Source organism: Budorcas taxicolor, chromosome 1 (assembly GCF_023091745.1).
Source record: "Budorcas taxicolor isolate Tak-1 chromosome 1, Takin1.1, whole genome shotgun sequence".
Classification (NCBI taxonomy): Eukaryota; Metazoa; Chordata; class Mammalia; order Artiodactyla; family Bovidae; genus Budorcas; species Budorcas taxicolor.
In genome coordinates, this window is record NC_068910.1 from 181417262 (window position 1) to 181439116 (window position 21855).

Below are 21855 nucleotides of genomic sequence, written 5' to 3' on the forward strand. Positions count from 1 at the left end.
GACTCAACCCTGGGAAAAGAAACCTCTCGGTTTTTTCCGACCTGTCCCTGGGGCACCCGCGCCCCGCCCCGCCCCGCCCCCCATCCAAGCCCCCGCCCCGCCTAAAGTTATCCTTCGGCTCTGAGCCCGCGGAACGCGTTGGCGTGACTCTCCGGGGTGTGGCCGAAGAACTCAGGCGACGGCTTGCCGAAGGGCGGACTCCTCCGCGGCCCGGAAAAGGAGACCCCGCGCGGCGGCAGCGGCGAGCCGGGCATGCTCACTGGCGCGGGCCGGGACCGCAGCCCAGGCAGGAAGCGCTGGCGCTAGGCGGTCCCCAGCGCTGCCAGCTGGAGTCGGGCGGAGCCGGAGCTCCAGCTCCGGGTGGTTCTGCCAGTCCCCGCGCGCCCGGGCGGCCGCACACGTGTCCAAGCGTCACGTCCGCGCGCGCCCCCGGGGCTTGCGTCAGCGGCCGCTCCGGTAGCTGGTGGGCCGGGGTTCTGCGCACCGCTCGGCTTCGGGGCCGCGACACCGCCGGGAGGAGGAGTTTGGGGGCGCGGAGGGGTGTTCGGAGCGCCAGGGACCGCTGAGATCGTCAGCGCGGTCCAGCCCCCCATCCTGCTCGGCGCCGATCGTCTCCGCTGCTCGGTCCCGGGCTGGGCGCGGTGGCGTTGCCCAGGAGCCCGCCGCCCGCGGGGCGCGCACCGCCTTGACCCCGGCGGCCCCGCGGCAGGCAGGCGCCCGCAGTTCCATGGTTGGTTCGGAGCGCAATGAGCCGCCCGTCCTCCACCGGCCCCAGCGCTAACAAACCCTGCAGCAAGCAGCCGCCGCCGCAGCCACAGCACGCTCCGTCCCCGGCTGCGCCCCCGGCCGCCGCCACCATCTCGGCTGCGGGCCCCGGCTCGTCCGCGGTGCCCGCCGCGGCGGCGGTGGTCTCGGGCCCCGGCGGCGGCGGCGGCGGCGGCGGCGGAGCTGGCCCAGTGTCTCCGCAGCACCACGAGCTGACCTCGCTCTTCGAGTGCCCGGTGTGCTTTGACTATGTCCTGCCTCCCATCCTGCAGTGCCAGGCCGGGCACCTGGTGTGTAACCAATGCCGCCAGAAGTTGAGCTGCTGCCCGACGTGCCGGGGCGCCCTGACGCCCAGCATCAGGAACCTGGCTATGGAGAAGGTGGCCTCGGCAGTTCTGTTTCCCTGCAAGGTAAGCCCAGGTGCCAGCCACGCACCACCGCCCGGCGACCTCCTGGGACTCCTGTGTCCCCAGCCCATTCGCGGGCGCTGAGAGGCAGTGGGCTTCTCTCTTATTAACGGGGCGGGGGGGGGGGGGAGTTTACACCGTGTTCGCCCTCCCCCATGCCACCTGTCCACTTTGGGAGCAGCTCTGGGCCGACTGCTGCCCGATCACTGACCCCAGCCTGATTGGCACGCAATCACGCTGTCCCCACCCGGAGCCTGCGTACTCTGCAGACGTGTACTCAGCCTGGGTAGAGCTGGGCCGCCGAAGGAAAACTTGGACCCAGAAGCGGACTATCTGTGGGGGACAGAGGAGGGGGGAAAGGAGCGAATTAAACGCACCCCTCGCCAGCGCTGGGCTTGGAAGAACTGGTCCTGGATTCCTCCTGCCCCCCGCGTCTGCCTTCTGCGCACCCCTGACACGTGGGAGCCCTCGGGAGTGTAGCTAAAAAAAAAAAAAAAAAGGGCGCCTACAGCCTGTTTTCCTCCAACAAGAAAACCTTGTAAGCCACGCCTTTCCCTCTCCTAGCCTTCCAAGGACTGATGAGTTGTGTTATTTTACTAAGTGGGGTGAAAACAAGAGTTGATGGGAAATTTAACTGGAAGGGCACGCAGGAGCTGTTGTTACAGTTCTTTAAAGCCCACCACTTTATTTTTTGTTTAGTTAAAAAATTATCAGTGCTCTTGCAAAAAAAAAAAAAGGGCACATCACTGAGACAAGTGAAAGACCCAAACGTCTCCTTTCCCACCGATGTTAGGTTTAGTATGCATCTGCATGGGGTTTTTTCTAACCATGTATAAATACACTCTCCGCAGCTGAATATAGAATGGTCGATGTTAATGTCAGGAAGGTTTATATATGCACACTTAAGTTTTTCTCCAAAAATGGCTTCTGCAGCTTGCTGACTTAAGTTCGTTTCATCACACATATTTTTATATGTCTGCAGCCTAAGTCTATCTCATTGTATTTTAAATGGCTGCATAATTTTGCATTGTGTGGTCATACTGTAACATCAGTTTACATCTTTTGGGTAAAAATCTTCAGGAGCAGTTTCAGGAGCAGATAGAGACATATCTATCTATATTACCGCATTATAACCTAGAATTTTACCATACAGTTCATTTTTTAAACTTAGAAATAATGTCATTAATATTTTTGGAGTTTTTTTGGTAAAGCGCTTCATGGGCCATTTAGGCTGTCTGGCATTGATTTCTCTTTGCTGCTGCTTACTTTTATAGGGCAAGGGCTTATTTTTAAATTAAAAATAATCCACCAGAGAACTGAAGCTTGGGACAAATGTCAGTAAAATGAGTGATTTAATTTGGTCTGTGTCCTGCCACAAATAGGGTTTAAAATAGCATATTCAAATAAGCGTTTGAACTTGTGTTTGAGCTATGGGTTTTCAGTCAACCCTAATAAATTATCATGCTTTGAACCACTCCTCATGCAATGCTTACTAATGCACCCAGCCCAGTAGTAGTTTGTCATAAAATTTACACAAAACAGTTTCAGAATTTTCTTAGGGTCATGAACAAGGTGGCAGCCTAGTGATCAAGGGAAGATTTGGTGATTGGTGACATAAGAGTGGATATTTGAGGTTTGAGATATTTTGTGGAAGCTGGGTGAGTAGGTGGGGGATGCCCCACAGGGTTTCTGGGGAGCCATCTTCTCACCCTTCACTTTCCCCTAGGCCTTTAGTGGCTAACAGAAGAAATGATTTCAGAGGAATAACATTTTACAAATGAGCATTTGATATCAGTCAGCTATCCCTATCTGCCTGACAATGCAGGAGATACGGGTTCAATCCCTGGGTGGGGAATATCCCCTGGAGAAGGGAATGGCTACCCACTCCAGTATTCTTGCCTGGGGAAATCCCATGGACAGAGGAGCCTGGGCGGGCTACAGTCCATGGGGTCACAGAGTCGGACACAACTTAGCAACTGAACAAGCCGTCCCTAATTTATTTTTTAAAGCAGTATCATAAGAGCATTATGTTGCTTGCTCCTTAGAGAATGGGGGCAGTTATAACATACTATATGAAGTATGAAGTTTCACTTTCAGAATCCAGAATTATTGTTCCTACTTAAGTATATATTCTTTCCTAATGTGATATGTCTTGAAGAAGAGTTCTCTTGGGAATCAAGGGTATCCAGTGTTTCTGTTTATGTCACTGATTTTTAGAAAGGTCCCATTCTGTAGGACTGCAGCTGGATAAAGCCATTGCTTTGCAAGCTGAAATTAAACAAGGTCAACCGTCCCCCTACAGACCAGGAACCCAGCTTAGAAAGTGACCTTGGGGGGAGGAGGTCACTTTTGTGTAAATACATACATGTGAGATTTATAAAGCTGGAATATGCATGCCTCAACTTTGATTGATCAGTAATCCAGACTATTGACAGGGGAACTCAACCAGTTAGTCTGGATAAATCAAACTTGGATGGATACAGAGACCCAGCAAACAACTGAAATGATATTCGTTGGGAAGGCTGAGAGCAATAGGGAGTGGTGAGGCCTATGGCAAACTCCAACACAGTGGTCTGCTTAGCCAGCCCTATGCTTCACACTTGCTCCTGGAAGTCATAGGGACTGCCTTGTCCCCACTTGGTCTGAGTCTTTCATGGGCTGGCTCGTGGGAGAAAACCCGTGTTGGGTAAAATACCAAAAGCCAGCTCTCAAGAGTTGCCTGGCACTGCCATTGTTTGCCTGAGAGACTACCTCTGAGAGCCTGCTATTTTCATCTGTAATGAGGGGATTGGACTGTTCAACTTCTAAGGACCCGTAGGTTCTGGAACTCCATTAAAAGAAGGGAGGCTCTATGGAATGCTTGTTAAGGCCCTCTGCATGCCAGCTCCTTTGTGTGGGTTATCTTTTATGAGTCTACCTTTCTTATTCTCAGGTGAGGAAACATGTGCCTATAGAGAGGTTAAGAGTTAAGTGACTTGAGATCACACGTTGGACCAGTTCATAAACCTTCATCCTGAAGGCACACATCCTTTGATTTGGAGTCTGAGGTTATACTCGGAGGCTCCAGATCACAACCTGAGGTTGACACCAGTAACAAAATCATCCGACTGGATGAGGTCACCAGATGGACACATCCCAGTGAGACAACATAGCTGCTGACTATAAAGTTTATTGGGAGGAATTTTGTAGGGCTTGGGGGGGGTGGGAAGATCAAGGGGTGAGGGGGAATAGCTTATACACCCAATATTTGGGGGGATTTCAGTCTGGCTCTCGGAGAAGGCAATGGCACCCCACTCCAGTACTCTTGCCTGGAAAACCCCATGGATGGAGGAACCTGGTAGGCTGCAGTCCATGGGGTCGAGAAGAGTTGGACACAACTGAGCGACTTCACTTTCACTTTTCACTTTCATGCAGTGGAGAAGGAAATGGCAACCCACTCCAGTGTTCTTCCCTGGAGAATCAGGGATGGGGGAGCCTGGTGGGCTGCCGTCTATGGGGTCGCACAGAGTCAGACACGACTGAAGCGACTTAGCAGCAGCAGCAATCCAGCTCTGAATTGCTCATGCTTCCATTGGCCCCGAAGTGGAAAGAAAGTGAAGTTGCTCCATTGTGTCCAGTTCTTTGCTGCCCCTTGGACTGTATGCCACCAGGCTCCTCTGTCCACGGGATTCTCCAGGCAAGAATACTGGAGTAGGTTGCCATTTCCTTCTCCAGAGGATCTTCCCGACCCAGGGATCAAACCTGGGTCTCTTGCATTGCAGACAGACGCTTTACCCTCTGAACCAGGGTATGAGTCACCAAAAAAGGGAGGGGGTCACATAATTAAAGGCTAGAGTCCTGCCAGCACCTGTGACAGAGGGCACCACATGCACTGTTAGCTCAGATCTCCTTTTAAAAAAGGATCTCTATCAGAGTATGGCTCTCTGCCACCTGGGGTATTTTTAGTCCATTCTATGACTTGTGCCACGCCTGGGAAGTTTTGACATCCTGTCCCCTTATCACAAACCCACCATCATCTCTGGAGAGTGTGGATGCAGGGGGAGAAGTGAAAGCTGACACATTGGGGCCCCCCATTCAACAGTGTATTTTAATATCAGCCAACTATTTCTCTCCAAAATCATGAGAAATGCTAAAACACTCCAGCCCTCTTTCACTATCAGACATTTTCTTTCCACCTTTCCTTTCGGGCTTCCCTGGTGGCTCAGATGGTAAAGGAATCTGTCTGAAATGCAGAAGACTCAGGTTCGATCCCTAGGTCAGAAAGATACCCTGGAGAAGGGAATGGCTCCCAGCTCCAGGATTCTTGCCTGGAGAATTCCCCTGGCAGCTACAATCCATGGGGTCGCAAAGAATTATTTCTCTCCAAAACCATAGGAAATGCTCACACACACCCCAGCCCTCTTACACTATGAGACATTTTCTTTCCACTTTTTCTTTGGTTTCTGTAGAAGTTTCTTGCAGCATTATCTCCAAATACTGAACTAGAAAGCCTCGTCAGATACTTCTTCTCTGTAGTTGGATTGTGACAGTGTTGTTTGTATTCTTTAAAAAAAAAAACTGAGGGACTTCTGCGATGGTCCAGTGGTTTAGACTTTGTCCTCCAGTGTAGGGGGTGTGGGTTCAATCCCTGGTTGGGCAGCTAAAATCCTACATGCCTCTGGGCCAAAAATCCAACATTAAAAGAAAAGAAAAAACAATATTGTGACAAATTCAGCAAAGACTTTAAAATGGTCCACATTAAAAAAAAATCTTAAAGTCAGATCAGATAATCCAGTTGTAAGTTAAAATGTGTGGACTGATCTAGTCCAGTGGGGAGAAACCCTAAACACCAGCAGGGACAGGTAATGCAAGGGAGAGCGGTATCTGCCATGTGACCTTAGGGTTCAAGCAACGTCAGGGGCAGTGGAAGTGGTTGGGAGTTGGACCACAACTTTTGCTCAACTCTGGCTGATTGGCCTGGATGGGAATGTGATTGCAGCCATGCCAGATCTTTGGATTTTTTTCAAGAAAATTCAGAAATCTGCATTTTTTTAATGTTGAATATCTCGATTAAAAAAAAAAAAATTGTCCAAATTCAGATGTAAAGCTAGCACTTGCAGGCCAAACCAACCATGTCTGTAGACCAAACTCCAGCTTCCAGGGTGTAACCTCTGACCTGGTTCTCTTTCAGAAAACATCCACTGAGCCTGGAAGTTCTCATTTGACTCTGAGAACATATGAACTCTGGAATTCTGATAGGTCCCAACTGTTACAGCTTACTGCCTTTTCATCTTCGTTTTGCTGAGAGAAAATGCCAACATTCTGGCCTTTGGGAGACCTGAACTATTGTCCTATTGACTCGATGTTTGACACTTTGTACAAGTCAGTCTATTTCTTTGCACCTGAATGTCTTAAGAGCTAGACAAGATGACTATACCAAGGATCTTTTTCTGCCTAAAATTCTGGAGTCTAGTGAGCTGTTCAAGAGAAAAGGCACTAGTCAGGAGACAGAACTGGGTTCTCATCCTGGCTTTCTGTGATCTCAGTCCTGTCACTAGCTCCTTAGATCTGTTTGTTCGTCAGTTAAAAAGAACAGAGATAACCTTGAGCTGGTGGGTGCTCTCAGGTCAGATTAGCAATGCTGGCGAGGACTTCTGTGTCACCAAAACAGATGGAAGGTGGGTGGGATCAGAGCAGTTGCTAGGTGATGGGTGATCAGTCACCTAACAGTCTGAGGGGATAAGCCAATTTGCCAGAACCATTTCAGGGATCTCTTCCGAACCTCAAAAATTCCTCTAAGACAAAATCTGTTACTTTGGAAGTTATCCCTTCCGTCCTCATTCCTGGCTGAAGTTGACTGGGTTGGCTCATAGAAGCTTGAGCTGGCAAGCACTGGGGTCCACATGTGTTTCTGGTGAGGCTCAGGATTTTCCAGAAGACAATGGACAGCTTTTGAGTGTAAAATCAAGGACAGAAGCACTAGAATGCGTGAAAAGAGTACTTGGAAGTTTAATGATGATTCTACACAGAGTTGGCCAAAGATTTTTCACAGGTCACCAAGTCCTGGAACTAGAGTAAATCATTGTTAGTTAAGATTGATCTTTGGTACAGCCAGAATGGACGAAAACCAAAAGGTACAGGAGGTCTGACCTATAGAGTCCCCAGGTTAGGATGGATTAGAATTGCCCTTTTTGTTTTTTTTGTTGAAAGCCCTATATAAAATGCTGTATACACATGACCATAGGAAGACCTCAATGTAAAATATCTTTATTGTCCAACTTGTGCGTCTGACAAAATTTGTAAACAGTGGCGTTTCTCATCCACACCCATAAAGTCCTCAGTCTTTGAAAAGGGCACATAGTAGGTATACATGTGCCAGAGTGAATGCCAGCATTCACCTGAGTATGCTTTCTAAAGCTCATGAGAGATGCTGAAAATTCCCTAGCAGAATTTCATCAACTTTGCCCCACACATCCATTCTCCATTTGTTTCTTAAAAACTGTGAAACTGACATTCTCATTGCCAGTTGGGTAAAAGTTTTATTGTAATCATTTTTATACTGTATAGTGTCCGTGAGATAAAAGATCACCCCGTTCCTAGTTTTTAGCTGTTGAGATGAATGGAAGGTACACCTGTATTAAATGTGTGGGCCTGGGCCCTATTTCAAAACTTTGAATCAATGGAGATGGTGTCTTTAGGTCTTTCCTTCTCCCACTCCTCCTCTTCACCTCTTAACTCTGGTAGTTTTGAAGGCAGGCCCTAGTCGAGCCTCCTGGTCCCAATCCTGTCTGTCTTTACTGTACTGGTTGGTGACCTCTCCAAGCCTCAGTGGCTTGTTGCTAAAATGGGGTGATGATTGTGGTAGTAATTCATGCAGAGTGCCCAGCACAAAGTAAAAACTAAATAAATGTGCACAGTTAGAAACTAACAGAAAGCAAATGACTGGAGTCTGAGGTCAGGTCCAGTTGCTCAGTCATGTCTGATTCTTTGTGACCAATACAGTCCATGGAATTCTCTAGGCCAGAATACTGGAGTGGGTAGCCTTTCCCTTCTCCAGGGGATCTTCCCAAACTCAGGGATCGAACTCAGGTCTCCCGCATTGCGGGCAGATTCTTTACCAGCTGAGCCACAGGGAAGCCCAAGAATACTGGAGTAGGTAGCCTATTCCTTCTCCAGGGGATCTTCCCGACCCAGGAATCGAACCAGGGTCTCCTGCATTGCAGGTGGATTCTTTACCAATTGAGCTATCAAGGAAGCCCTAAAAAGAAAAAAAGGAATCTTTTTTTCTCCCATCAGTTCTCCCATCGAGCTTCTCTTCCCTATTCCTAGTCTTATAGGGTTTCCATAGAACTAGGTAAGTTGGCTCTGGCATTGGTTTTTCAGTGATGAGAGTTTTTAAAAATTTCTTTAATGCTTTTAGAAGAGAAAACCTGCTTAGATTAGGGAACTTTTTATGCATATATTTTGTTTTTAAAAGTAATGATCTTTTTTAAATGTCGAACATACAGGAGATTTTAATTTGATACTATTTTCTATAATCCTGCCCACCTAGAATAACCACTGCACCATTTTTGCACATGTCCTCGCAAACTTACCTCTACATCAAAACTTACAAACCAGCAACAACAAAAAACCGACAATGACAAACAGGTAAAACACGAAATTCACACACTATTTCATAACCTATTTTTTCATCTAATACATTCTGACTGCTTTTCCACACTGATAAATATTCCTTAAGATCCTGTTTAATGACTATATAGTATTACAATTCCATTAACTCTGGAATGTTATGGAACATGATGTTGGTTATGAATGTATCAGAGTTATTTAATCAAGCCCCTGTTTGTGGTCATTTAAATCATTGTTTTCTTACTGTGCTTAAAAAAAAAAGTACTGCTATAACTGAATCCCTGAGCATAAGAAAATAATTATTTCCTAATGATAAGCTCCTACAAGTTGAATGGTAGGAACAAAGAGCATGTGCAGAAATCAGCTTTTGCTCATAAAGCCAAACTGCTTTTTCACATAGAATCAAATGGGCACCGAGTGCCCATTTCTCTCCAGCATCACCAGCAATAGGTGTTATCCTTTTGCTTTAATGCTAGTGCCTACTTTTTCTCCCTCATGTAACATCAGGCCAGAGTTGGCTCCTCCTGATTACCCATTAACTTTTCATCAGACCCACCCAGGCCTTGGAATACCCTGCAGCCCCAAGCCCTCTCTTCCTACCAGAAATCTCCCTAGCCAACCACTGCCTCCCCTACCACCCTGTCCTTCTGAAATTGAGTCTAATTGTGGAGACAGATGTGCCAACAGAGCCCTTCTGAGTAGTAGGAGCAGAGGAGTCTGGAGGCCTCCCTCAGTTGTGGTGTCAGAGCTGTATTAAGGAGGATGAGCAGGGTGTCCGCAGGAAAGGAAGGGATGGAATATCCAGTGGGGCTCGTGGGAGGCCAGTGCTTGTATAAAACATTGTTTACCTGGTCCGAGCTGGGCACATTATCTCGTGTTATCCTCCTAATTACTTTGTAAAGGAAACAGGACATGGTTAACATCCCCCCTAAGAAATTTGCTCAAAATTTGTAAGTTTGAGAACTTCCCTGGTGGTCCACTGGTTAAAACACTGAGCTTCCCCTTCAGGGGATGTGGGTTCGATCCATGGTCTGGGAATTAAGATTCCCACATGCTGAGTAACACAGCACTGGGAACAGAAACCCCAGAAGGTGCCTTGTAATTATACACAGTGTCTTTTCTGCTACCCCTCTGCCTGGCTGAGGTGATCTTCCCATTCCAGGCTCACACAGTAGCTTCTGGAGGGATGACAGTGGTACCCCTGAAGCTGCTAGGTGTAATAAGGATGCCTAGTTAAATTTTAATAGATAAATAATTGCCTGGAACATTCTAGGCTGCTTATATTTTTATTTGCTAAATCTAGCAGCCCTACCACTTAAGCTTTCTTGTGAATTCAGTTGTATCCTTTGAGAAATAAAGCATCCAGAGAGATGGAGCAGTGTTTGAAGGGTGGGCAGGGCAGTGAATGTGATCTCACAGATGGGAAGCTGACAGGAAGAAGGGTGTTGGAAAGGCTGGACAAGGTCCATAAAGCCTCTCACTCCAGCTCCTGCTTTTGTTTGCTTCAGCAGAGATTCTGAAGGGACCTCACGAAACTGGTTCTCCAAGTCCACGGGGGGGTGTTGCCTGCTAGCTCGATCTATGGTCAGATGAGAGGTATACTTGGTCAAAAGTCAACTTTTGTTTAACACTTCCAAGATTAAAAAGAAACCCCTGCCATCAAAAGGAGTCTTTGTACGCGCACACACATGCACACTTGCGCACACACACCTCCCCAAAAGCAGGATGTTCTCAGATGACTGCGATAATAAGAGGCCAGATTCTCCCACCAAGTCACCTGCAGTAAGAAAGCCCTGCCACATGGGGTTTGTTGACTTTTTCTTAGGCAAAAAGGAGAACTTTTAAGCCCAAGGTTTTCATGAGCATTGTCTTCTCCAGAAGAAAGTTTATAAAGTTCAGTGTCAGTGTTTGCTTGGCCTCACCACTGTTTGACAGTTCGGGGACTGAGTGACACTCTTCTCATACTAACATCTGTGAAACTAAGACTGCACTCTGATAATTCTGTCTTTGCACTACCTCATAGCAAAGGTGAGGAATGTACCGTTTAAGTGAAAATCCGCTGAGGTTCTTAGAGAAAAGATGCTAGACAAACAGATGCAGGGTGAGTATTATAATGAAGTCACAAAAAGAGATGTCATTTCTCCTGCTGCTCAAGTCTGAACTTCTCCACTGGTGATAACAGTCAAGGGCTGATTATTTGGCAGGTAGTTTTATAGACCCACTCAGAGGTGACAGGGTAGGCAGGCTCAATCCAGGGTCACAAGACACTGGTTACTTGAGTTCCAATCACAGCCATTCTACCAGTGGTTGCAAACACACTAAGCAAAAGTGACATACAGCATCAGAATGACAACAGCATCCTGTTTCCCCATCTAGGTAAGGCTTCAGAGAAGCTAGAAACACCCCCATCGAAATAGTTTATGTAAATAAAGTATGTGAAATGCCTTGGTCAAAAATTACAGAAGTCATTCAACCCAGAATGAATGAAGTCTAAAGTGTACATGTTTTTCTTACATGGTCTCAAGATCTATTGAATTATTTTTTAATTCTAAGTTCCACAGTAAGACTTAATTAAAGTAAAAGTAACATGGTGGAGAGCAATCATCTTTTGCAGATAAACCTAATATTTATTCATCTACCAACAAATAGTGGGTGAACAGGAAGCAGGCAATAAATCAGTAAGTCAATCAGCAAAATTAACAGACCCATAAATTAATTGGAAAATAACATGGGATCATTCAATGATATTCTGGGGGGAAGATAAAAAAATTTTAGTCACAAAAGAGCTAGCTTGGATTGCTAGAAGTCCTGTTAGAAAGTGGTAAAATTGGACTTCCCTGGGGGTCCAGTGGTTGAGAACCCACCTGCCAACGCAGGGGACGCCGGCGGGTTCGATCCCTGGTCCGGGAATATCCTACATGCCACAGAACAACTAAACTCACGTACCTCAGCTCCTGAGCCCATGTGCCACAACTACGGAAGCCTGTGTGCCCCTGAGCCCGTGAGCCACAAGAAGAGAAGGCACTGCAGTGAGAAGCCTGTGAACCACAACAAAGAGCAGCCCCCGCTCTCCACAACAAGAGTAAGCTCACACGCAGCAACGAAGACCCAGAGCAGCCACAAATAAAAATTTAAAAACTTTAAAGAAAATGGTAACATTTAAGTGTAACTGCTGGTTAAGATATAAGTTTGACCACTGTATGGGTCTAGACTAGGTTTAGCTGCACCTCCCACTTGATCAAGTCTAAACAATGTTGAGAAACAGAGACTTCAACCAATAGCCTTTTATCATCTGCTGAACATACCTGTTATACTGTCAGGATCCATCCTTCCCACTGAACTAACTCTGATTCCCTTCATGGGGTCACCTCCCCAGTGATAAAAGGGGTTTACCTGTTTATGAAAGGGGTGCAGGTATGTTTCATACCTGGAGCTCCTCTTCCAGATGTGGTCTGGAAGTGAACAGGAGTTTCCTGTGGGGCACTAAGGGTGGTGGATCATGAACCTGGAAACCATCATCCAGGGCCATAGATCTGTCAGGTGCCCACAAACCTCTGGGAGGATCCGAGGAGCAACAGAGAAGGCTCTGTCTTCTTTGGGTGAGGAGGGGGTCAAAAAAATGTTGGTAATTATAACAGTCGATGTCTTCAGTGCCACTAAAATGAGTCCCAAGAGCTTCTAATAAAAGATAAACTATTAGTTTAGTTGCATTTACATGCAAGTATGTAGTTAAAAGCGTATTTTCTTCAAAAAAAAAAAAAAAACTATCACAATAATCATTCAGATCTGCAAAAAGAATCTCTACCCCCAGAAGGATGAACATGCTTAGTCTCTGGGGTTTTTTGTTAATATTTATTTTTATTTATTTGGCAGTGCCTGGTCTTTGTGGCACATGGGATCTTAGTTCCCTGACCAGGGATCAAATCCAGGCCCCCTGCACTGGGAGGTGCAAAGTCTTAGCCACTGGACCACTAGGAAAGTCCTTCTGGATTGTTTTATATGATTTCAGATTTGCATGACACTTGCAATAATAGTACAAATTCCCATATTGCCTTTATCCACATTCACCATTTACCTCCTTTTTGCCCCACTTGCTTTATTGTTTGTGCTCTCTCCATTCATATATATATATATATATATATATATATATATATATATATATATAACGTGGAAACTGCAGACACCCTGTCCTTTTATCCCTAAGTACTTCCCTGTGTTTCTCCTCTAAAATCAAGGACATTTTCTTATGTAATATGGTACAGTTATCAAAATCAAGAAATGTGACATGGCGTAGATATTCTTATCTAGTCCAGAGTCCATATTCAAATTTCAGTGGTTGCCCCAGTAATGCCCTTTGTAGCGGTTTTGGTTTCCCAGTCCAGGGTCAGACATTTGGTCCTCTGTGTGCATTCTGTGATGCTTACAGCTTATTTAGATGGAAAGAAAGTGCAGTTTGCTTTTGCTTACCCCAAGACAAGGTCATTTCTTGGGTCTAATTCAGAAGTTTATAAGCATCAACAACAAGTATCTATTATGTTTATTATGTTTTGTTTTTCCTGAGATGTTCTCATTTGAGGTACTGGCAGATAGTCTGCTAATACACTTCCCTGTTTCCTAGGAGGTAAGCAGGTGGAGGCAAGGCGGTTACCTCACAGCCCCCAGAGGGACCTGGTTGGTTCCCAGTGCCTCCAGTGTAATAGACGGTTGATTGTTGAGAGTTCAGCAAATCGTTCTTAAATTGCCTGGACTCAGATTTAATTAAATAGGTGAAAAAACTTGTTCTAAACCAGTCACGGAATCCACGACCTTCACTAGCACCCAGGCTAAGAATTCCGTTTATATACTTATTCCTTAAACAAATATAACATGCCTGTGTTTCCTGAATAAATACCAGGTGTCTAGTGATTGACTATGTTTCTGATGTACCTCGTCATGTGTATTTGTGTGTCAAGGGGTCTCTGTGCCAAAAAGGAGAAAACCTTGCTAAATTCCAGCTTAAATAAAACCACCTTCAAACCCCATGTCCAGGGAAAGAATTGGCACTATTTACTGCTTTCTGCAAAGACATCAGAATGAGGCACCAGGGTCCTCTGTCGCCTTTTCACAGCGGCAGAATGTGTTTGTACAAGACTTTTGAGCCATCGCAACGTGAAAAATTTCTAAAGGAAAAGTCTGAAGTGTTATTTCAACATTGCTTTGCTGGGCCATCTCTCCCCCTGCCGTGCATTCTTCTTTAGCTTTGGGCTTGTGTGTGTGGTCGTGCCTCCCCTGGCCCCCAGCCTAAAGAGGGGTTTACTTAAAGCACATCCCACCTTGTGCCCCACCCCCCAGGGGAGATGAGCAGATATTTCCCGGGGGGGAAATCTCATTTATAACCGCAGATGTGTCCCAGGCTGCAGGCAGCCCTCTGCAAAGCAGCCCAGGTGCTTTATCTCAGAGACAAGTGTGTGCCTTGAAGAACCGGTCGTCTCAAGAAAAACGGGCATCCTTTGAACCCTCCCACCGGGTGGGCAGGCCCTGGCCAGAGCGAGAGGAGGGAGACCTCAGGACTTTCTTGCCAGATGCCAGAGAAGGCGGGGGGAGGGGGGGGCCCTGATTACTGGTTACTTGTTTGTGACGAGCTGCTGCCTCGTTCCTTAGGGATAGCCACGCTTGGGGCTGTTTTTCTCCTTGCACACCTGGAAGAAGTTATATTTGAACCAGTTTCCAGAAACAGCATATCTGTGGGCCCTGGGTTTTGTGTGTATGTTGGGGCTGGGAGGGCTTGGGTGGGGAGATCAAGGCCAATTTCTTTTTCTGCAAAAGATTGGTTCTTTGACCCCTAAGCTGCTGTGTTCAGAGAAAGAGCCACAGAGGATCCAGAAACTCAAGGCTCTGACCCTGGTGTGGCCATGGATGACCACATGGCTGGGATGAGTCATCCTGTAAAACGGGTGGAACCAGTGCCCCAGCTTCCATCCATACTGCTCAAGCCATCGAGGTCTAGCTGTGTGTTGCGGCTGGATTATTTCCTGAAGTGCCCCGGGTGGCACCCACTGGGCAGGGCAGTGACCAGCCAGACCAGCTTCCTGCTGTGGCCCCTCCTCACGCCTGGGAGTGTGCCTGCCCAGCCGGCTGTGTCACTCACTGAAATCAGGGGCTCTCAGCTCGGGTGATTTTGCCACCCAGGAGACATGTGGCCATGCCTGGTGACATTTCTGGTGGTCACCACGTGGTGGGGCGGGGGGGACTCTCCTGGCATCTTCAAGGCCAGGGATGCCACTAAACACTCTCCAGTACACAGCACAGGCCCCAAACCAAGACGCATTTGCTCTTTGCCAGTAGTGCTGCTGCAGAGAAACTCTGGAAATGAACTAACCTGTCAGTAACGTCCTGGATGGAACCTGGACCCGCCTGCTCATTATGTTTTGTCCCCAACACATGCTCCGTTCACCCTGTGCTAGAACCAGATGGAACTCTTCCTTCCACAATCTGCCTTCTCCCCCGTGAGGCTTTCCATACCCCCCTTCGTCAACCTGTCTCCACTTTGAAATCACCTGTCACCCCTACCCCCCCTTCTTCCTTTGCATAGGTGCCTGTATTTCTGATGTGCTCGAGCTGTTTACTGTTGCATGGTACAGCCCCTCTGACAGCAGGCGCCACAGGGGAGGGATCTGTGCCACACAGGGGGGCAGCCCTTAGAAACCCTTGGCGCTTATCGAGAACACACAAGCCCAGGGACCTGTGCCATTTGGGTTTGCTCCTCAGAGGCCCCTAAACCATTCTACAGGCTGCCTCAGATTTGTAGACCCCAAAGGCAGCCCTATGACCCCTGCAGGAGCACTGATAATGTAATGACAAGAGCATCACTCCAGAACAGTGGCGAGACTGTCACAAGTATCGGATGTGGCACGAGAGTGCATGTGTGTGTGTACGTGTGAGTGCACACATGTTTAAAGTCTAGATCTTTTCTTTTTAGAGACCATCATCTCTAATTCGGTCGTCCTAACAGTGGCGCCAGTGGTCATGAAGACACGCCCTCACCCATGATGGAAAAGAGAAGGAATAGATTGGCGTTAAAGTTCAGCTTGTTGAGAAAAAGCAGAATAAGCACGTAACACTTTAAAATTATATTTACTTAAGTTAATAGAGACTGCAGTAAGATCCTTTCTCACAAGGTCACTGTCCACAGAGATGCTAAGTAATGCCTGGTCTATTTGTGTAATTTGGGGAGGTCCCCTACTGTCTGTATTTGGGTGGAAGGAAAAGTATGTGACTTGTAAGGCAAACCAATAATTCAGAATATAAATATTCCTACCTGAGTTACACAAGAAAAAGTTCTCAAATGATTGCTTGGTGATAAATATTTGTTGTACGTTTGACTTGGTGAACCTGGAGTACTTTGGAGCTTTGGGCTGGGGAAGGGGGCAGGTGGTACTTTTTCTGTACATTCTAAGCCAGACTTCATCTTGTTCCTGAGATTATTCCTGGGTAACTGTGGTAAACAGCACCTTCTGAAAGGTCTTCAGATCCAAATATTGAGGGTTTGTTTCAGCCAGGAAATTGGCCAGGTTCTGGGCGAATTTTTGCTATTTTTATTGTGTTGGATGTGTGTTTTTAAACAGTTGGCAGAAGTGTCTCACTCATCACTCACAGAAGAGTTTCAGAAGGCTCTGTATTCTGAGTCTCGCCCTGGATTTAAAACACAGTTAATAGAGATTTGTTTTTTTTTAGGGCCTTACACTGCTAGGAACACAAACTATAAATATATCTGGATAAGTAAATTTGTTCCTTCTTGATTAAGTTTTATACCCATGCTTTTAAAATTAGTCCATGGTTTTCAAAGATGAATAAGCAGTTCCTACAGGCAAAGTATTAATAAATAACAGTGAACTATTTCTGCCAATTTCTACTGAAGACCATTATAATTCACTTTAGGTACGGAGGAGGAAGGAGCTGCATGTCTCTCTCTAAGCCACCTTCTTCTTCCTTATTAGGGGAGACTCATCTCCCTAAGGGTGGTGGCGGCCTTCTCTCCTCCGTATCTACTTCTCAGTGACTGCAGCTTAGGGTCTTGTAAGGAGAAGACGTTCAGGGCCTGCTTACTGCTGGTGATTTAATTCAGCTGCAAAGATCAGAATTTGACCTATTTTTAAAATTCATAAGGGTTTATTCCTTAAGGACGGGTAGGGAGAAGTAGAAACAGCTGTGGGGTTTGGTTTTATGTTTTCAGCCTTGGACACGGCATCTTAGAAAAAATGAAGCAGAGGAAGTCCCTGGTGGTCCAGTGGTTAGGACTCAGGGCTTTCACCGCTGTGGCCCTGGGTTCAATCCTTGGTCAGGGGATGAAAATCCTGCAAGTCACCCAGTGGGACCAAAAAGAAAATTGATGTGGCCCTGCCATCATTTGATGTCTTCATGTCTCAACAGGGGGTGAGGGAATCCAAGTGTGGGAACCCAAATGGCAAAGCTGCCACTCTGGGCTTGAGGGGGAAGAAGCGGACTTCTGGTTTCACCTAAAGAGGTCATTCAGGTTTCCTTATTCTTGACAAAAATACAGCATAGTCCTCTGAGCAAGTGTCTACTGGTGGATTCATTCTCTATCTGGTGTCTGGGAATTAGCAGGGTCATTCTCATGAAGTTTGGGTACAGAAGTCTTAATTCCTGTGGTGTGGTCTTTTCTCACGATAGATGTGATTTATCCATCAGGAATGTGCAGGGAGAAAAAGGCTTTGTTCCCTCCCTATTAAGGCAGCATTTGAAGGACAGACTGACTGTGTCGGAAAACCCACCTAGGACAAGCGCCCACTCTAGCACCCACTCTAGTTCCCCTTCCTCCCAGGCCTGTCAGGAGGACCTGACCACCCAGTCACAAAGAGGTGAGCACAGGCCTGAGGAGGGGGTCTGAGGCAAGTCCAGCGGACGCTGAGAGGAGAGTGAGGCCCTTCTCACTCCAGGCTCTACTGGCTGGAACCAAACTGAAAAGTTCTTGAATGTTATATCTTTTCCTAAAAAATGTATGTCCAAAGCCCACCCTTGGGGCAGGGGGTAAAAGGTGAAGGTGAGGTCACAGTTCTAGCCATGTGAGGGGTCTCCAGCCCTCTTCTGCACTGGGCTGGTCACTCCACCAGCAAGAGCAGGGGGCCACAGGGCAGCTTTCCCACAGCCCACCTGCTGGTCACAGCTGGAGCCAGGAAGCAGTGGACGGGGCCAACAGAGGGGAATTACACCATCTGCAAAACTGTCGGTGAAAACTAGTCCAAAGATGACGTTCATCCTTGTCCTACCCCTAAGCAATTCTATGGTGCTAGTGGTAAAGAACCCGCCTGCCAATGCAGGAGATGCGGGTTCCATCCCTTGGTTGGGAAGATCCCCTGAAGGCGGGCATGGCAACCCGCTCCAGTAATCTTGCCTGGAAAATCCCATGGACAGAGGAGCCTGGAGGGCTACAGTCCATAAGGTCACAAAGAGTCAAGCACGACTCAAGTGACTTAGCACTCAGAGCACACAAGCAATTCTAAATTGTTTTTTAAAATTCTTTAAATTTACAGAAAATAAGGGGAAAGCCAGGTTTTCTAGGGCTGGCTCCACAATTTTGTTTGAAACATTTGTAAGAGTACTTGAGTTCTCACATTTTCAACAGTGCTGGAACGGGGGCAGGAATGCAGCTCATTCCTGGCCGGGATGGGCCCCTGATGTTATGCATGGCAGTGCGAGGATGAATAGGCACTAAGACGTTTCAGTCTGCAATATTTAACTCACCTGGAACGAAAGTAGTTGAAACGAAAGTGCAGTTTGAGTCTGGAAAACCTGAGGTTTGCAGCCTCAGAGATGGAAGAAGCCCCCAGTGTCTCACTGTGCTGCTTTCTGTCCCTGCAGTATGCGACCACGGGCTGTTCCCTGACCCTGCACCACACCGAGAAGCCGGAGCATGAAGACATCTGTGAATACCGTCCCTACTCTTGCCCTTGTCCCGGTGCTTCCTGCAAGTGGCAGGGGTCCCTGGAAGCCGTGATGTCCCATCTCATGCACGCCCACAAGAGCATCACCACCCTTCAGGGAGAAGACATCGTCTTCCTGGCCACAGACATTAACCTGCCAGGAGCTGTGGACTGGGTGATGATGCAGTCGTGTTTCGGCCATCACTTCATGCTGGTGCTGGAGAAACAAGAGAAGTATGAGGGCCACCAGCAGTTCTTCGCCATCGTCCTGCTCATCGGCACTCGCAAGCAGGCGGAGAACTTCGCCTACAGACTGGAACTGAATGGGAACCGGAGGAGACTGACCTGGGAGGCCACGCCCCGGTCCATCCACGATGGCGTGTCCGCAGCCATCATGAACAGCGACTGCCTGGTGTTCGACACAGCCATAGCGCATCTTTTTGCAGATAACGGGAACCTTGGCATCAATGTGACTATTTCTACATGTTGTCCGTGACACACCGACATGATTTGGGCATGGCGCTCTCTGGTTAATAAAGGTTTTTATAGGTGTTTTATTCACAGTGTCTTCACAAGTCAGGACCCACAGTTTCCCCATGTCCTGTCTGAATGGCAGCTTCCCATCTGACACTGGCCCAACGAAGTTCATTAAACCGGGACAGAGGAGGTTGGCCGGTTAGTCATTTGGAGGCTACCCTATGATCGGAAATCAACTTGATTATTAAATTTTACTTCCTTCCTGAACAGCACCTGACAGGTTTCTCGGGCTCCTCTAAGACCAGGATGTTTGTTAGGAATTGGAGGCTCCTTCCTGCCTCCCTATATTGGTCCCTCCAAGTTGACGAAAGCACAGTGACTGTCAGCAGAGTCCTTAACTTTGCTTTTACCTTGTGTTTAAGGAGGTAGGAATTGTTTTACTACATTTTAAACAGTGTTTCTCAAACCGGATGGCTAACCAATGTGCACAGAATCAATGGAGTGCTTATCTGAAACATGCAATTTGGGGAGCCTGTGAATTTAACAATCTCATCAGGGGATGCTTTCCAACAGTAAAGTTTGACTGGGTTAAATTGTGGGAAAGGGTCCAGATTTTAAAGGTGCTTTCCGATTACCCTCTACTGATTTGTCTGTCTTTCTACTATTTCATCCACACACACTCCCACTCCCAGATTAAAACAAGAACCACAGATCCCCACAAACACAGTCCTGAGATCTAGTCACTCTCTTGTGTTTGGGAAGGACTGCCTAGGAAAGCAAAAAGGGTAGCCATTGATAGCTCTCACGTAGTTAGTTTTTGCTCATCACTAGTACAAATGACCTGTTTACACCTGGCTTCCCTCAGAGGCCCTCCTTAACTTAGATGGTGGGAAAGACTAGATCAGTAGAGTTGGAAAAGCTTTATAACCAGTGTCATATGCTTGCTATTTAAAGGTATGTGTTGGGTTTGGTTTGTTGGTTTTTTTTTTTTTTCCACATTCACTTTAGTTTTTTAATAAATATTTTTCAAAAATGAATATTCTGCTTCATCTTGAGTGGAATGATGCATACTTATTGGGTATCTACTGTGCAGGTGCCATGAAGCTTCACCCCTAGCACCCCTTGGAGCTCTCACTGTTTCTGTGTGGAGAAACAGGCATTTGTCCAAGACCACAGCACAGATTGCTGGCACCACTGGGGTCTGAACTCACTTCTCTCAACCACAAAGTGACATGGGTGTGGCAGGTCTCCTTTGAGTGGTTCTGTCTGACAGTGCCAGGGCTTGTAGAGAGAGAATACTTTTCCTGGTTTACAGAATCAGAAGGAAGAGGTTTGGCTGTGATGTCCGGAGCACTATGTTTGAGCCAAGGTGACCCACTCCCTTGATCCCAACCCTGAACTCTCAAAGGAATTCACAGTTTTAGCCCCAAATGCCCGGCAAGGATGGACTGCTTCCCTTAGTGGCCCGATAACATCAGAGAAGTGCCAGGTGAGAGTGATGGCTTTAGACTTACTTCATATTTCAGGTGAGTTGCAGGGCTGAGTTTTTAGCCAGGGAATAGTTTAGCAGTTAAGAAATTTGCTAAAGTAACTTACCTTCAAGACTGTTCTTCACATGAAGGTGAAAAGCAGTATGCGTACACATGTGCATGCTGTCAGTTCGGTAGCATTCGTTCGACTGTGGGACGCTCTGGACTGTAGCCCGCCAAGCTCCTCTGTCCATGGGATTCTCCAGGCAAGAATACTGGAGTGGGTTGCCATCCCCCTCCTCCAAGGGATCTTCCTGACCCAGGGATCAAACTCGCAGCTCTGATTTCTCTTGCATTGGTAGGCAGGCTCTTTAACACTAGCACCACGTGGGAAGCCCCCCCAACCAAAAAAAAAGCAGTATCACGAATCAAAGGACAGGCTTATAACAGGTTGAGTAAAGAATGAAAACCACAGTTCTCATCATGGAAAAAGTCATATTTCCAGCCGGTACACAGAGGGCTCCCTGGAGGTAAGACTAAGATCCAGGAGCAGGCAGACTTTGACCCTCAGGGTGGAGCTGGTCCAGGAATGGCTGCCTGGTGCAAACGTGACACCCAGGCAATGTGTTTTGTACAGAAACTAGCCAAGCTCACCAACATCCTATGGTGCCCATAGCTCACCCTTCTTGTTATATGTGATGGAGGAAATCAGGACCAACTGGTCAAGGAAGTACCAGAGGGTAAAACTATAAACAAAAGACAGTAAAGGAGCAGACAGTGGAGTCAAGTCACCGCAAAAGCATAAAATGTTAGATGATTAGCATCAAAAGGTCAAGGGATGGGCCAGCAGTCATACAGTGCACTAATGGGAGCACAGAATTCAGGCTTCCTGACTCCCCATTCAGACACTGTCTAGAATGAAAATAAGGTCGTAGGCAACAAAACTGAGCTTTTACTTTCCATAGTTATCTGACTCTCTTTAGTCTCTGTCACTGGATATCTGTGAACTTAACTTTTATTCTCCAACTTTTTTTTAAACTTAACCATTTTCTGCCAGAAAACAAACAAAAATCCCCAGGTGGTTCCCTGTTTTAAGAGGAAGTGAAAAATAGTGAAACATCATGTAAATTAAAATCTTTCCTTTTAGTTCCAATTGTAAAATGCAATTTAAAATATGTGATAGGATTTCCCTGGTGGCACAGATCC

General features: G+C 46.9%; 1 protein-coding gene across 1 annotated transcript; it reads left to right on the forward strand.

Annotated features, from left to right (window-relative positions):
* Positions 1–731: 731 nt before the first annotated feature.
* Positions 732–20217, forward strand: SIAH2 (siah E3 ubiquitin protein ligase 2). Its single transcript, XM_052637264.1, has 2 exons — positions 732–1175; positions 18642–20217. Exons 1-2 carry the CDS (start codon positions 747–749, stop codon positions 19197–19199), a joined length of 987 nt encoding a protein of 328 aa, XP_052493224.1. The 5' UTR covers positions 732–746; the 3' UTR covers positions 19200–20217.
* The last annotated feature ends 1638 nt before the right edge of the window (positions 20218–21855 follow it).

Coding starts and splice junctions, on each gene's coding strand:
- SIAH2 (XM_052637264.1), top strand. CDS start 747: ATGAGCCGCCCGTCCTCCACCGGCCCCAGCGCTAACAAACCCTGCAGC. Junction 1,176..18,641: donor CAGTTCTGTTTCCCTGCAAG/GTAAGCCCAGGT, acceptor CTGTCCCTGCAG/TATGCGACCACGGGCTGTTC.